The 13554-nt window shown below is 41.6% G+C and overlaps 1 protein-coding gene across 5 annotated transcripts in view; it reads left to right on the forward strand.

Annotated features, from left to right (window-relative positions):
- Positions 1 to 13554, forward strand: part of MLLT10 (MLLT10 histone lysine methyltransferase DOT1L cofactor) — a 163325-nt gene that overhangs the window by 42202 nt on the left and 107569 nt on the right. For all 5 annotated transcript variants that reach the window (XM_040967959.1, XM_040967958.1, XM_040967960.1 and 2 more), the window contains one exon: positions 8682 to 8736. In XM_040967959.1, the coding sequence (XP_040823893.1) occupies positions 8682 to 8736 (55 nt within the window). The remainder of the gene's footprint in view (positions 1 to 8681; positions 8737 to 13554) is intronic.

A 13554-nucleotide genomic window follows, 5' to 3' on the forward strand; every position in this document is an offset into this window, starting at 1 on the left:
AAGCTCCTGGCTTCTGGTTTCATCCTGGTTCATCCTGGCCCAGCTTTTGCCATTGGCATCATTTGAGGAGCAAACCAGCAAATTGAAGATCTGTTTCTTATCTCTTTGTGTTTTATCTCTCTCTCTCCCCATCTTTGAGTTTCAAACCAAATATTTTAAAAAGTGTCAGGATTTGAGTCGGCTTCCAGCTTCCTGCTGTGGTATACACTAGGAGGTATCAGGTCACGGCTCAAGTGCCCTGCCACCAATTGTAAAGACCTGGCTGGGATCCTGGGCTCCTGATTTTGACCTGGCTCTGCCTTGGTTCTTGTAGGCATTTGAGGAGTGAACCAGTACATGGAAGACCTTCTCTGTCTGTCTCTGACTCTTTCAAATAATTAAGAAATGAAGGAGATGACCTATGGATTTTCTTCTTAAAACAAGAAAGGGAGGGCCCGGCGGCGTGGCCTAGCAGCTAAAGTCCTCACCTTGATGCCGGGATCCTATATGGGGTCTGGTTCTAATCTTGGCAGCTCCATTTTCCATCCAGCTCTCTGCTTGTGGCCTGGGAAAGCAGTCAAGGATGGCCCAAAGCTTTGGTACCCTACACGCGTGTGGGAGACCTGGAAGAAGTTCCTGGCTCCTGGCTTCGGATCGGCATAGCATCAGCTGTTGCGCTCACTTGGGGAGTGAATCATTGGACGGAAGATCTTCCTCTCTGTCTCTCCTGCTCTTTGTATATCTGACTTTCCAATAAATTAAAAAAAAAAAAAACCCAAGAAAGGGAGAGGAAGCATGAAAGTACTTGTGAAGCCAGCATCATGCCCAAGTGCCTGTTGGAGGCCCAGCTGCTCTGCTTACTGCTAATATTCCTGGGGAGGCAATGGAAAATGGCCCATGCACTTGGACCCCTGCCACCCACCCAGATGGGGGAACGGGCTGGAGTTCCTGGCTCATGGTTCCAGTTGGATACAACTGTGGCTGTTGGAGCTTTGTGGAGTAAACCTGTGCACCAAACATTTTTATTTCATTCCTTTTTCCTTTTCCCGCTCCCCCTCCTCATTGACTGTTTCAAATAAGTAAGTAGATACATAAATCACTGAAAACAATCTTCTTCTCTGTAAGACAGTTTCTTTATGCTCGGAACACCTTTTCTTATACTGACCATTTCTTGGATGTTAACTGTGTTAGAATTTCTTTCTTTTTAAAAAACATTTACTTTTATTGGAAGGTAAGATGTATGGAGAGACGGAGAGAGAGATCTTCCATCCACTGATTACTCCCCAAGTGGCTGCTGTGGCTGGAGCTGAGCTGATCTTAAGCCTGGAGCTTCTTCTGGGACTCCCATGAGGGGGCAGCGTCCCAAGGCAGTTGGCCATTCTGGACTGCTTTCCCAGGCCACAAGCAGGGAGCTGGATGGGAAGCAGGACCACTGGGAGACGAACCAGTACCCATATGGGATCCTGGCACGTGCAAGGCGAGGACTTTAGCCACTAAGGCTACTGTATAGGGCCCCTCAGTTCAGTTCTGACAGCGTCTACTTGTAGTCTATATCAGATCCCATATGTTAAAGGGCTCAGTTTCCCCAAATTATCCCATTCCCCCGTGATGCCTTTTGTAATTGTAAACTTCCTGTATTTGCTGCTTATTAGATGATAATCATACCCTCTTTTTTTGATAATTGTGCAAGAGTCACTGAGTTCTTGAAACACTTATTTTTTTATTGGATTAATACTGAGGAAATTGTGAAGAATTTAGCTGAATAAGCTAGATGAAGAAATTCATAGGATCAGGATCAAAGCATTTTCCAGAGCATAGGAGTTACTGTTTTCCTGGAGTTGGGGTTCAGTGTTCTCCCTGCATGTGCCTGCGTTTACTAACCCCAAACCTGTTGAAATACCATTGTTGAAGAGAGCTGGTAGTTTAATTTTCCTAATCAGTGGGAGTGCCGGGGAAGTCAGTGGGCAGTCCTGGTAGCCTGGCCATTTGGTCTGTTTGGTCACTGGCCACCTCCTGCCACCTCCTAGGCATCCCTCCCTAAGTGAACTCATCAGAGACAACAAACAATACCGTAGGAATCTCTTGCTCCCGAAGTAGCAAATTTAAGAGGCACAAACTTTGAGGTGAAAAGTTTGAGCTAAAGAAAGTGTTGTTCTTGGGCTCATATCAGCTGTGCACATGATCAGAGTTCAGAGGAAATTTCAAACCAGTGGGATGATCTTCTGAGGCATTTTACTGACAAAGGAAGATGAAACATGGTTTACAGTATGATCCAGAAGATTTGACTGTGCTTTACAGTCAAAGCCAGGGCTACCAAATGGAAGTGGTTCTGTCAAAGCAAAAATGGACAGGTCTAGAGCAAAGGTCATGGCTTCAGATTTTTTTTTTTTTTTTAATGTTCAAGGCATTTTGTTTGGTGACTTCCTAGAGGACCATGAAACCAACATCTGCTTATTATAAAGACAGTGTTTTGAGAATTTTGGCTAAGAGTTTAGCAGAAAAATGTCCAAATAATTTATCAGAGTTCTTAGTAAGATGATAAAGTTTGGTAAGTGTTGCTTTCATCAAGCAAGAGTGATTTCAGGAGGGCTTTGATGGGGAATCATTTGGGGTCATCCACCTTATAGACTTGGCTTGTCTCCTTCTGACTTTGTTTCATGATATTAAGTAATCTTTAAGGGACACACGTTTTTCTTCAGCTAAGTTTTAAAAAGCCTTCATTGACTTGGTTCAATTCACAGGCCTCTCAGTGCTTCTTGAGATTGAATAAACAGTGTTATCACTTAGAGTATCTTGAACTTCATATAATTTATCTTTATAACCTATCTTTCAGTTTTGTTTTTCCAGTATTTGTTTGAAATCTCATGAAGAATATCAGTCTTAAAATTTGATTTTATACTTTGTGTTCTGTAAAACAGTATCATTTGTTATCTTGTTGCTTTTTGCAATATAATAATATTCACAGCTGGGGCCCGGCGCGGTGGCGCAAGTGGTTAAAGGTCCTCGCCTTGCACGCCCGGGAGCCTATATGGGCGCCGGTTCTAATCCCGGCAGCCCCGCTTCCCTTCCAGCTCCCTGCTTGTGGCCTGGGAAAGCAGTCGAGGACGGCCCAAAGCTTTGGGACCCTGCACCCGCGTGGGAGACCCGGAAGAGGCTCCTGGCTTTGGATCGGCATAGTATCGGCCCGTTGCGCTCAGTTGGGGAGTGAATCATGGGACGGAAGATCTTCCTCTCTGTCTCTCCTCTCTGTATATCCGCCTTTCCAATGAAAAAAATAATAAAAATAAATCTTTAAAAAAAAATAATATTCACAGCTTAGAATACATCTAACTGGATTATTGCATCACAGCTTCCTAAGGTTCAGTGTTCCGGTAAATGTGATTACGGAAGTATACAGTGTTTAGTGTAGTGAGTTTTATACCTTCACTAAAGATATAAAAGATCTAGTAGAAGCTGATCTTGACATTATGAAGATAAATATTTGTCAGCATCCTTCCTGTATATGTGGTTTAGGAGAGAATACCAAGTGATAGATGCTGTGGCGTAGAGGTTTAGACTACATGTCTACATTCTTCTATATTGAAGTAGTTGGGATTGAGTCCCATCTTTGCTTTTTTTTGTTTTAAGATTTTATTTATTTTAAAATAAAACGCGGAATGACACAAAGAAATAAAGAAACCTTTCATCCATTGATTTACTCATCAAGTGACTACAATTGTAGTCCAGGAATTCCATCCAGGTCTCCCATGCTGATGATGGGGACCATTTTCCACTGTTTTTCCAGGCACATTAGCAGGGAGGTGGATTGGAAATGGAGCAGCTGGGATTCAAACTGCCACCCATATGGGATTCCAGAGTTTCAGGCAGTGACTTAACCTGGGCTTCAGGCTAGCCTCAACTGCTTTCTCCTTTTAATCTAGATTCTTGCTAATGTTCACCCACATTCTGAGAGGCAGAAAAAGTGGCTTCTTAGTTTCTTGCCACTCACATGAGACATCCTCCTGGAGTTCCTGGCTCTTTGCTGTGGCCTGCCTCATCCCTGATTGTGGGCGTTTGGGGATTGAACCAGCAGATGGAAGATCTCGGCCTCTTTATCTTTTTGCAGTTGCCTTCAAAATAAACATAAAACAAAGAAAAGTCTTGAACCAAAGACAAAAGAGAACATGTTACACAGTTTTTATTTTGGGCTTGGTGTGGTGGCCTAGTGGCTCTAGTGGCTAAAATCTTTACCTTGTACTCGCTGGGAACCAAAATAGGCGCCAGTTCATGTCCCAGCTGCTCCACTTCTTATGCAGCTCCTTGCTTGTGGCCTTGGAAAGCAGCAGAGGAAGTACCAAAGCCTGTGACCTTGTCACCTGTGAGGCAGACTCGGAAGAGAGGTTCCTGGCTTCTGGCTTTGGATCAGCTCAACTCGGGCTGTTGTGACCATTTGGGGCATGAACCAGTGGATGGAATATCTTTCTGTTTCTTCTATATACATTTTCCTTTCAGTACAAACAATTTTGAAAAATTTTTTCCTATTTCAGTTAGCATACTGTTTTTCCTTAGTATATTGTGAGGTTCAGTAGATATCCCTTGTGTCTTTGTTATCTATGTTCCTTTTCTTGGAATCTATCTATAACCTTCAAATACTACCTTTCACTTACTAAAATAAAACAAGAATGAGATAGTGGATTTTAGTAATTGCCAAGTAAATTTGCAGAAAGCACTGTGAAACTTTTAACTTTGGATTGGTTAATTGTAGGATCTGAAGGCTCACATCAGATTTTTTTTCTAACTAACTTATTTTTCTTATAATCATTTTTCCTTCTTAAGACTTATGTAGGCAACATTCTTAGCACTTTCAATGATATTTACTAATGTATTTCTGCAATTTTAAATTACACATGAAACATTCTATTTCAAATAGAGGAAAAATGTAATCTAAGCATAGTCCTGTTAACTGTATTTTATGTATTTTCTTTTAGTCTTGTATATAGTTTTTAAACTTGGCTAAAATATTTGTGTATAGAGCATTAGTTACCTCAGTGCTACCAGGTTTTTAATAAAATTTTTATTCTAAACAATCATACAAAATAGTTTTGTTTATATTTTTCATGTATTAGAGTCGAAGTATATAAATGGTAATGATGATCAGTTTTAATCAGTGCTATATCCTTTCTTCAATGTCATTTTTTTTAAAAGATTTATTTTATTTTTATTGGAAAGGCAGATATATAGAGAGGAGAGACAGAAAGGAAGATTTTCCGTCCGATGATTCTCTCCCCAAGTGAGCGCAACTGCCGATGCTATGCCGATCCGAAGCCAGGAGCCTCTTCTGGGTCTCCCATGCGGGTGCAGGGTCCCAAAGCTTTGGGCCGTCCTCAACTGCTTTCCAAGGCCACAGCAGGGAGCTGGATGGGAAGTGAAGCTGCTGGGATTAGAACTGCGCCCATATGGGATCCCGGGCGTGCAAGGCGAGGACCTTAACCACTGCGCCATCGCACCGGGCCCCAATGTCATTTTTTTTAAAAAGAAAAAGATTAATCATTTATATTGGAATGGCAAGTACCGAGAGAGTGAGAGAAAGGGACAGACAACCTTATATCTGTGGTTCGCTCCTCAAATGACGACAGCGGCCAGGGTGTGTCATGCTGAAGCCTTGAGCTGGAAGTATCATCTGGGGCTCAAGTTACAGTAGCAGGGAACTGGATTGGAAGTGGAGCAAGTGGGTTTCAGGCTAGCACCTATGTAGAATGCTGGTACTGCAGGCAGCAACTTAACGTGGTGTGCCATAATGCTGGTCCTGACATTTCTTTTTATATTTACAAGTAGAGTAATTGAATTCAGAATGCAATTCTGATCTCCCACATAGGTAGCAGTGACACAGTCACTCAAATCATCTGCTACCTCTCTGTGTTTGTCTGCATTGACAGGAAGCTCACATCAGGAGCTGGGTTAGGGAGTCCAGTATCGGCATTCTGCTGTGGAATGGTATCTTAGCTGCTAGGCCAAATTCCTGTCCGTGTGTGTGTGTGTGTGTTAAGATTTATTTATTTATTAAAGATTTATTTTTATTGCAAAGTCAGATATACAGAGAGGAGGAGAGACAGAGAGGAAGATCTTCCATCCAGTCACTCCGCAAGTGACTGCACTGGCCGGTGCTGTGCTGATCCGAAGCCAGGAGCCATGAAATTCCTCCAGGTCTCCCACACAGGTGCAGGGTCCCAAGGCTTTGGGCCGTGCTTGACTGCTTTACTAGGCCACAAGTACGGAACTGGATGGGAATTGGAGCAGTTGGGACATGAACTGGCATACATATGGCATACTTGCACGTGCAGACAGAGGATTGGTTTTCTATGCAAATACACTGGCCCTTGGGAGATGTTTTTTCTTTCTTCTTCTTTTTTTTTTTTTTTTTTCCAATTTGAAACTCAGGTGTGGTGAGAGAAGGGGAGGGACAGAGAGACAGAACCCTTCCATCTGCTGCTTCACTCTCTGGGTCGTGCAGCCTGCCGTCTTTAGGTCTCCAATATAGAGGATGGCACAAGTTCTTGGGCCTCCGTGTCTGTATGGGAGATCTAGAAGGACTTTCTGGCTCCGGGCTTTGGCGTGGGCCTCCCCTGGCCTTTTTTGCCTTTTGGGGAGTGAGCCAGCAGATGATGTATCTATCCTTGTCTCTGTGTGACATTGACTTTCAAATTCAAAATTTCAAATTGAGGAAGAATGAGTATAGGAGAATGTGCAGTTGTTGAAGTAGTCTTTCTAAAGAAAGGTGATGTTGGCTTATCCAACATGGTAGTAGAGGAGGAAGCAAATAGTGGAATTTCAGTAGTTTTTAGAAAGAAGAAAGGCAAAATGTGGTGATGGATTAAATGCGAGGTTAGGGAGGTAGGATGTGTAACTGTCCAAAAATTATGTTGAGGTATTTGGGAAGAGTAAGGAGTGATTCAACGTGTGATTATTATACGCATAGCAAGAATCAGAAGAGGTTTCTTTCATCAATTTTGGATGTAGCTTAGAAATTTTATATGTTGATATGAGCACACAGCTGAATAAATAGAAAATAAAAAGGAGTTACTGGTATAGTTTTTTTACTTTAAATGTTAATGGGAATTTTAGACAATGAATGAGATTATATATACTGTTTATTGTTTACATAAGATGATCAAGGAGGTACTTCCAAATAGGTAGGAAAAATGTTACAAAAGAAAAATACTGTAAGTTAAGAAATACATAGGCCTTCCTTCATTGGCTTAGGTTTTCTGTATTCTGTTCATTATTCCATCTTAATTTCATACTATTATTTTACTTTCATAATTTATTTGTGTAACTTTAGTTATGGGCCCCCAAGCCCCTTGGGAACAAGGTGAGGTATAAATAAATAATAAATATTTAGGTGTGATGTCTGGAAGTGTGTTTTTCTTGGTAAAACAGTGCCATATAAATCTTTAAAACATTTTTTCCCCTTGTACTGTTTTCTTGATAATAGTAAAAGGAAATAATAGTATTAATCTTTTTGTTTTCCATATTAATTTTTTGAGGCAATAGGGAGAAGGATCTACAGTTACTTATGAATGTTTATGAATAATAATAGCAACTAAAATAGTTTGCCATTTAAATAAATGTTCCAAAAAAAATTTATTTATATATTTGCAAGACAGAGTGACAGAGAAAGAGAGAGAGAAAGAGAAAAAGAGAGAGAGAGAGAGAGAAAGAAAAAGAGACACCGAGATCTGTCTGCTGGTTAACTTCCAAATGGCCACTAACAATGCGTTGGGTCAGCTGAAGCCAGGAGCTGCATGTGGGAACTCCAAGCACTTGGGACATCTCCTGCGACTTTCCTAGGCACATTGGATAGCCATGTCAGAGATGGAACAGCTGGGATTTGAACTGGTACTCACATATGATGTTGTATTACAAGTGGCAGCTTTAACCTCCTGTGCCACAGTGCTGGTTACAAAATGTTAAATTCTTAGTTTGACTGTTCAGGAGAAACTAGAACTACTTGATTATACAGAGTAGAGTTAGGGGCAAAGAAATGTTGGAACCTAGCATACTCTGATTTTGGGAGGATTGGTTATTTTGTTTTTGTTAATATCAGATGTTTAAAAAAAATGTAATGGGGCACGGTGCTGTGGTGTAGTAGGCTAAGCAGCTGCATTTAGGTTCCTGGGGCTAATGTAGTAGGTTAAGCCTGTGATTGCAATGCCAGCATCTCATATAGGCACTGATTAGAGTCTTGGCTGCTCCATTTGCAGTTTAACTCCCTGCTAATGTGCCTGGGAAACAGCAGAAAGGTGACCCAAGTTTTTGGACCCTGCACCCGTGTTAGATACCCAGAGGAAGTTCTAGGCTGCCGACTGGCCCAGTTCTGGCCATTGCGGGATTTGGCGAGTGAGCCAGCAGGTGGAAGATTCCCCTTCCTGTTTCTCCTTTCTCTGTAACTTTGCCTTTCAAATAAAAAGAAAGAAATCTTTTTAAAAATTGTGGCAGCAATCTAAGTATAAAATTGTGCTGTTAAAAATGATAACTCTGGTGCTCTGAAAAAGACTACACATTATTGAGAACAGTTGTTTTGGGAGAAAAGATCTGTAATAGTCATCATGGCAACTAATGCAAATTCTTGCTCCTGCATTTTCTACATTTTGAAAGTTGCAGGGAGATGTTAAAATTTTTGACCCATCTTCAAAGTCTCATTTCATTTGTATTTTTTTTTGTAGAGATGTGAACTGTGTCCCCATAAGGATGGAGCTTTAAAAAGAACAGATAATGGGGGTAAGTGCAGAGATATCTTAAACAATTTTTATTGTAAACTGGAGTGGTACAGCATTTTCCAAGAATGGTAATTCAAAATATTTCAAATGAAATAGTGTTCATTAAAAATTTTATTGGGCCCAGCGTGATGGCTCAGTGGCTAAATCCTTGCCTTGCACGTGCCAGGATCCCATTTGGGCACCTGGCTGCTTCACTTCCCATGCAGCTCCTTGCTTGTGGCCTGGGAAAGTAGTACAGGGTGGCCCAAAGTGTTGGGACCCTGCACCAGCATGGAGACCCGGAAGAAGCTCCTGGCTTAAGATTGGCTCAGCTCTGGCTGTTGCGACCTCTTGGGGAGTGAACCAGTAGGTAGAAGATCTTTTTCTCTGTCTCTCCTTCTCTCTATAAATTTGCATTTGCAATAAAAATCAATAAATTTAAATTCTTTAAATCAATATTTGTGTGTAACTTATGTATGCTTTGTACTGAAACACCTTTTTTTCTGCTGTGGGTGGAAAATTTTAAACATTGGCTATTTTATTCAGAAATTATCTACATATTTCTGATTAAGTATTAACTTTAATGATTGTAACATCTTAATCTTAGAAACTGCTTTTGAAAAATAAGCCACTTTTTTTGGTTCTAGGTAAGAGTTTGTGAAGGGTTTTTTTTTTTCTATCTAGATGAATGCTATTAATGGTAAATGTTACTTTTAGCATCCTGAGGCCCTTTATTGCTTTAATATGAAGAGATGCTGATACCTGTCTCCTTAAGTTTTGATGTATTTTTTTGAGAACTCTTTTTATTTATTTTATTTGAAAGGCGAGAATGACTGGGATGAACACACAGAGGAGTTGTTCCATCTTCCGATGGAGTCCCCAGATGGCTGCAACTGCCTCAGCTGGGCCATGTCGAAGCCAGGAGGCATCTTGCACTGCTTTCCCAGGCACATTAACAGGGAGACAGAATGGAGTGGGGCAGCTGGAACTTGAGCCAGTGCCCAAAAAGGATGCCTGCATTTGTATATTTTAACATTGCATGTTTAGACTGTGTAGTGCCTGCCATTCATTCTGTTTTCCCCCCACCAAAGAAAAAAGGAAGTTAAAAACACTGCTTATATTATTGCCCTTTCTGAGTTTCTCAACAACTTCTCTGCTACTACTATAACTGTTACTTTCTTGCATATCCTAAGTGGTTTTTGCATGTACAGATTTTTAAGACCAAATTGGAAAGAGAGAGCTTCTACCCACTACTTTTCTCCCTAAATGAATGCAGTGTCCTGGGCTGGGCAAGCCTCTATTCAGGGACTTGGAATTCTGCCCCAGTCTCCCCGTGGATGGCAGGGGCCCAAGCTCTTGATGCATCTTCTGTTGCTTTCTCAGGCCCATTTGTAGGAAGCTAGTTCAGAAGTGAAACTGCCAGCACTCAAAGGGTGCTGATATGGGATGCTGGTGTCACATAGGCAGTGGCTTAACCCGCTGTGTCACAGTGCTGATTTCTTCTTTTGTTTTGAAAGCTACAGGTGTGTTATATTATCAGTCACTTGACAGAATTGTAATCTGTTTTTATAAATAATGCTTTTATATATATATCATTCTGATTTGTATATTGTGTAAAAATATTGATCCCTAGATGTGAGATTGTTAGATTAAATTGTTAGATTGTAAAACATTTTATAGTTAATTTTAATAGGTACTCATAAATTATTTTCTCTGTTGCTGCTCCAATAGCAATAAAGACGTTGTTTCTGCCCCACCCCCAGGTTTATTTATGTGTTTATCTGAAAGGCAGCATTACAGAGAGAGAGAGAGAGAGATCTTTCATTGACTCATTCTCTTCCCAGTGGCTGTAGCAGCCAGAGCTAGGCTAGTCTGAAGCCAGGAGCCCAGAGCTTTTCCCCTGTTTCCAGGTGTAGCTCACCAGGGACCTTGATTATCTGCTGCTTTTCCAGGCACAGCATGGAGCTGAATTGGAAGTAGAGTAGCCTGGACTGGAACCTGTGCCCATATGCAATGCTGGTGCCATGAGTGGTAGCTTTACCTGCTGTACCACAGTCCTGACCCTGAAGAAGCTATTTTTTTTTTAAGATTTATTTTTATTGTAAAGTCAGATACACAGAGAGGAAGAGAGACAGAGAGGAAGATATTCTGTCTGCTGATTGACTCCCCAAGTGGCCGCAATGGCTGGAACTGAATCAGTCCAAAGCCAGGAGCCAGGATCTCCTTCTGGGTCTCCCATATGGGTGCAGGGTTCCAAGGCTTTGGGCCATCCTCAACTGCTTTCCCACATCATAAGCAAGAGCAGGAAGAGAGGCAGGGCAGCTGGGATTAGAACTGGCACCCATATGGGATTCTGGTGTGTGCAAGGCAAGGACTTTATCTGCTGGGTTACTGCACCAGGCCCGAAGAAGCTATTTTTTATACCCTTTGAAGTCTATTAGGTGAAATACTTGATAACTTTAGAGCAGTAGGAGTGATTTCTTTTGGCATGAATGAAGTTGAACATGTTTTCATATTTTGAAGAATAATTTGTTTTTTCTCTCTTGATTTGTTTGTTGGCCTCTAATTTTTGTTTTGTGGAGCTTTTTTGGGAGCTTGCTTGTTATCATTTGGAAATAGTTTATCTCTTCAAAGGCCCAGGGCTGGAAGGTTGATCCAGTGTGGTAATACTGGAATAGAACCTGTAAGAAGATCCCAAGTGGAAGATGATTGTGTCCTGTGTCCCAGGGCTGCTATGGAGGAGTGGGACACTGTCCTCAGAAGGAACTGCGGCCATTTCTGTGGAACTTAGTGATAAAAGAGCACGCTGTGTCTCCCTAGGATTCTCTCCCTCTGTCTCCAACTCCCCCCATGGCATCAGCACGGGGCCCTCCAAGGGGCGGAACCAATGGTTCTGCCCTTTCTTGGACTTCAACTTGAAAAACTTTGAGTCAAATTATCCTTTCTAAAGTATCCAGCATCGATTATTTTGTTAGAAGAATGGAAGACAAATTAATGCATAGACTCTTATATATGCACGTGGTGCTTTTGAAGACAGCTTGACTTTCCTCTGAATTTCTGGGCTTTTTATAAATCAGAAGTCTTTGATTTTCACATTTTAATTATTAATCCTATTTTTCATGACTTCTATTCTTAGGGAGGCTTTTCCATTAGTTAGTGAGGCAATTGATTACAGTTTCCTGTTATATATGTATTTTTTCAGAGGATTTATTTTACTTAAAAGTCAAAATTGGAGAAGGGGAGAGATAGAGATATCAATCTTCTCTTTTTTAAAAAGATATATTCATTTTTGTTGGAAACCCAAATTTACAGAGAGAAGGAGAGATAGAATGATCTTCCATTTGCTGGTTTACTCTGCAAGTGGCCATAAAGGCCAGAGATGAGCTTATCCAAAGTCAGGAGCCAGGAGCTAGGAACTTCTTGTGGGGCTCCTGTGTGCGGGTACAGGGTCCCAAGGCTTTGGGCCACCCTCTACTGCTTTCCACAGGCCACAGGCAGAGAGCTGGTTGGGAAGTGGAGCAGCTGGGATTAGAACCAGCACCCACTTGGCAATTCCGGCACTTCCAAGGTGAGGACTGTAGCCATTAGGCTACCAAGTTGGCCCAAGATCCATCTTCCATTTGCTGCTTCACCCTCCACCTTGCTGCTATGGCCAGAGCTCACTGACTTGAAGTTGGAAACCAGGAGCCTCTTCCAGATCTCTTGTGTGGGTGCAGGTGCTCAAGCAATTGGACCACCCTCTCCTGCTTTCTCAGGCAGGTTAGCAGGGAGCTGGATCAGATGTGGAGCAATCAGGACTTGGACTGGCACCCTCATGGGTTGTTGGCATCACAGGTAGAGCAATTGGCTGATGTGCCACTGTGTGGCGCTTTACTTATTTATCTATTTTAAGAGATTTATCTTTTTGAAAAGTTGAGTTATAGAGACATAGAGACAAAGAGAGGGACAGGGAAGAAGTAGGAGAAAGAAAGAGATCAATCTTCCATCTGTTGGTGCAGTCCTTAAGTAACTACAGTGACTGAGGTTGGGCCAAACGGAAGCCAGGAACCAGGAACTTTCTTTGGGTCTCTAACATGGAAATAGTCTTGGACCATCCTCTGCCCCTTTCCCAGGCCCAGTAGCATGGAACTGGATTGGGAATGGAGCACCCAGGAATTGAATTGGCACCTACATGAGTTGCTTATATAACAGGAGGCAGATTAACTTGCTGTGCCACAGTGGATTCCCATCCTATGTTATGTTTTTGGTGATGTTATTATCATAGTGAATTCTGTATAATTTCATCAGTGCCTACCTTGAGCTACATAATGTTTTAGTAACTTGGGACATGTTCCTACCTTGAGACAGCTGATGATCTAGAGTTTATTATCCTTTCTTCTGCATACTATATGTGACTGTGAGTCAGTTGCCTCATTTCTGTGTATTTCAGTCTCATCTGTCCAAGGTAAATGGGCCAAGTTCAAATGTGGTAATGTGTCTGGTGTATTACACATGTCATACAGGAGTGAAAGTTGATATTTGTAAGTCAGCTACAATTGGAGGAATAAAGTGTTATGTGTTTTCTTTTTTGGGATATAGAGATTTTTCAGGGGTGTTTTCTTTTTGTGGTTTGTGTACACAGTGGACAATTACTCAGCCTTGACATGAAAGAGATCCTGTCACTTGCTGTGCTATGGATGGACATTAAACTAAGTGGAATAAATTTGTCACAAAAAGACAAATACTGTACAGTTTTACTCACATGAGGTGCTTAGAGTAGTCAAACTGATAGGTGTAGGAACTAAAATAGTAGGTTTTACAGGTTAGGGGAATAGGGAAAGAATTGTTGCTTAATGGATAC

This window comes from Ochotona curzoniae, unplaced genomic scaffold, assembly GCF_017591425.1.
Source record: "Ochotona curzoniae isolate NIBS_2020 unplaced genomic scaffold, NIBS_Ocur_1.0 scaffold_4683, whole genome shotgun sequence".
NCBI classification, from domain to species: domain Eukaryota; kingdom Metazoa; phylum Chordata; class Mammalia; order Lagomorpha; family Ochotonidae; genus Ochotona; species Ochotona curzoniae.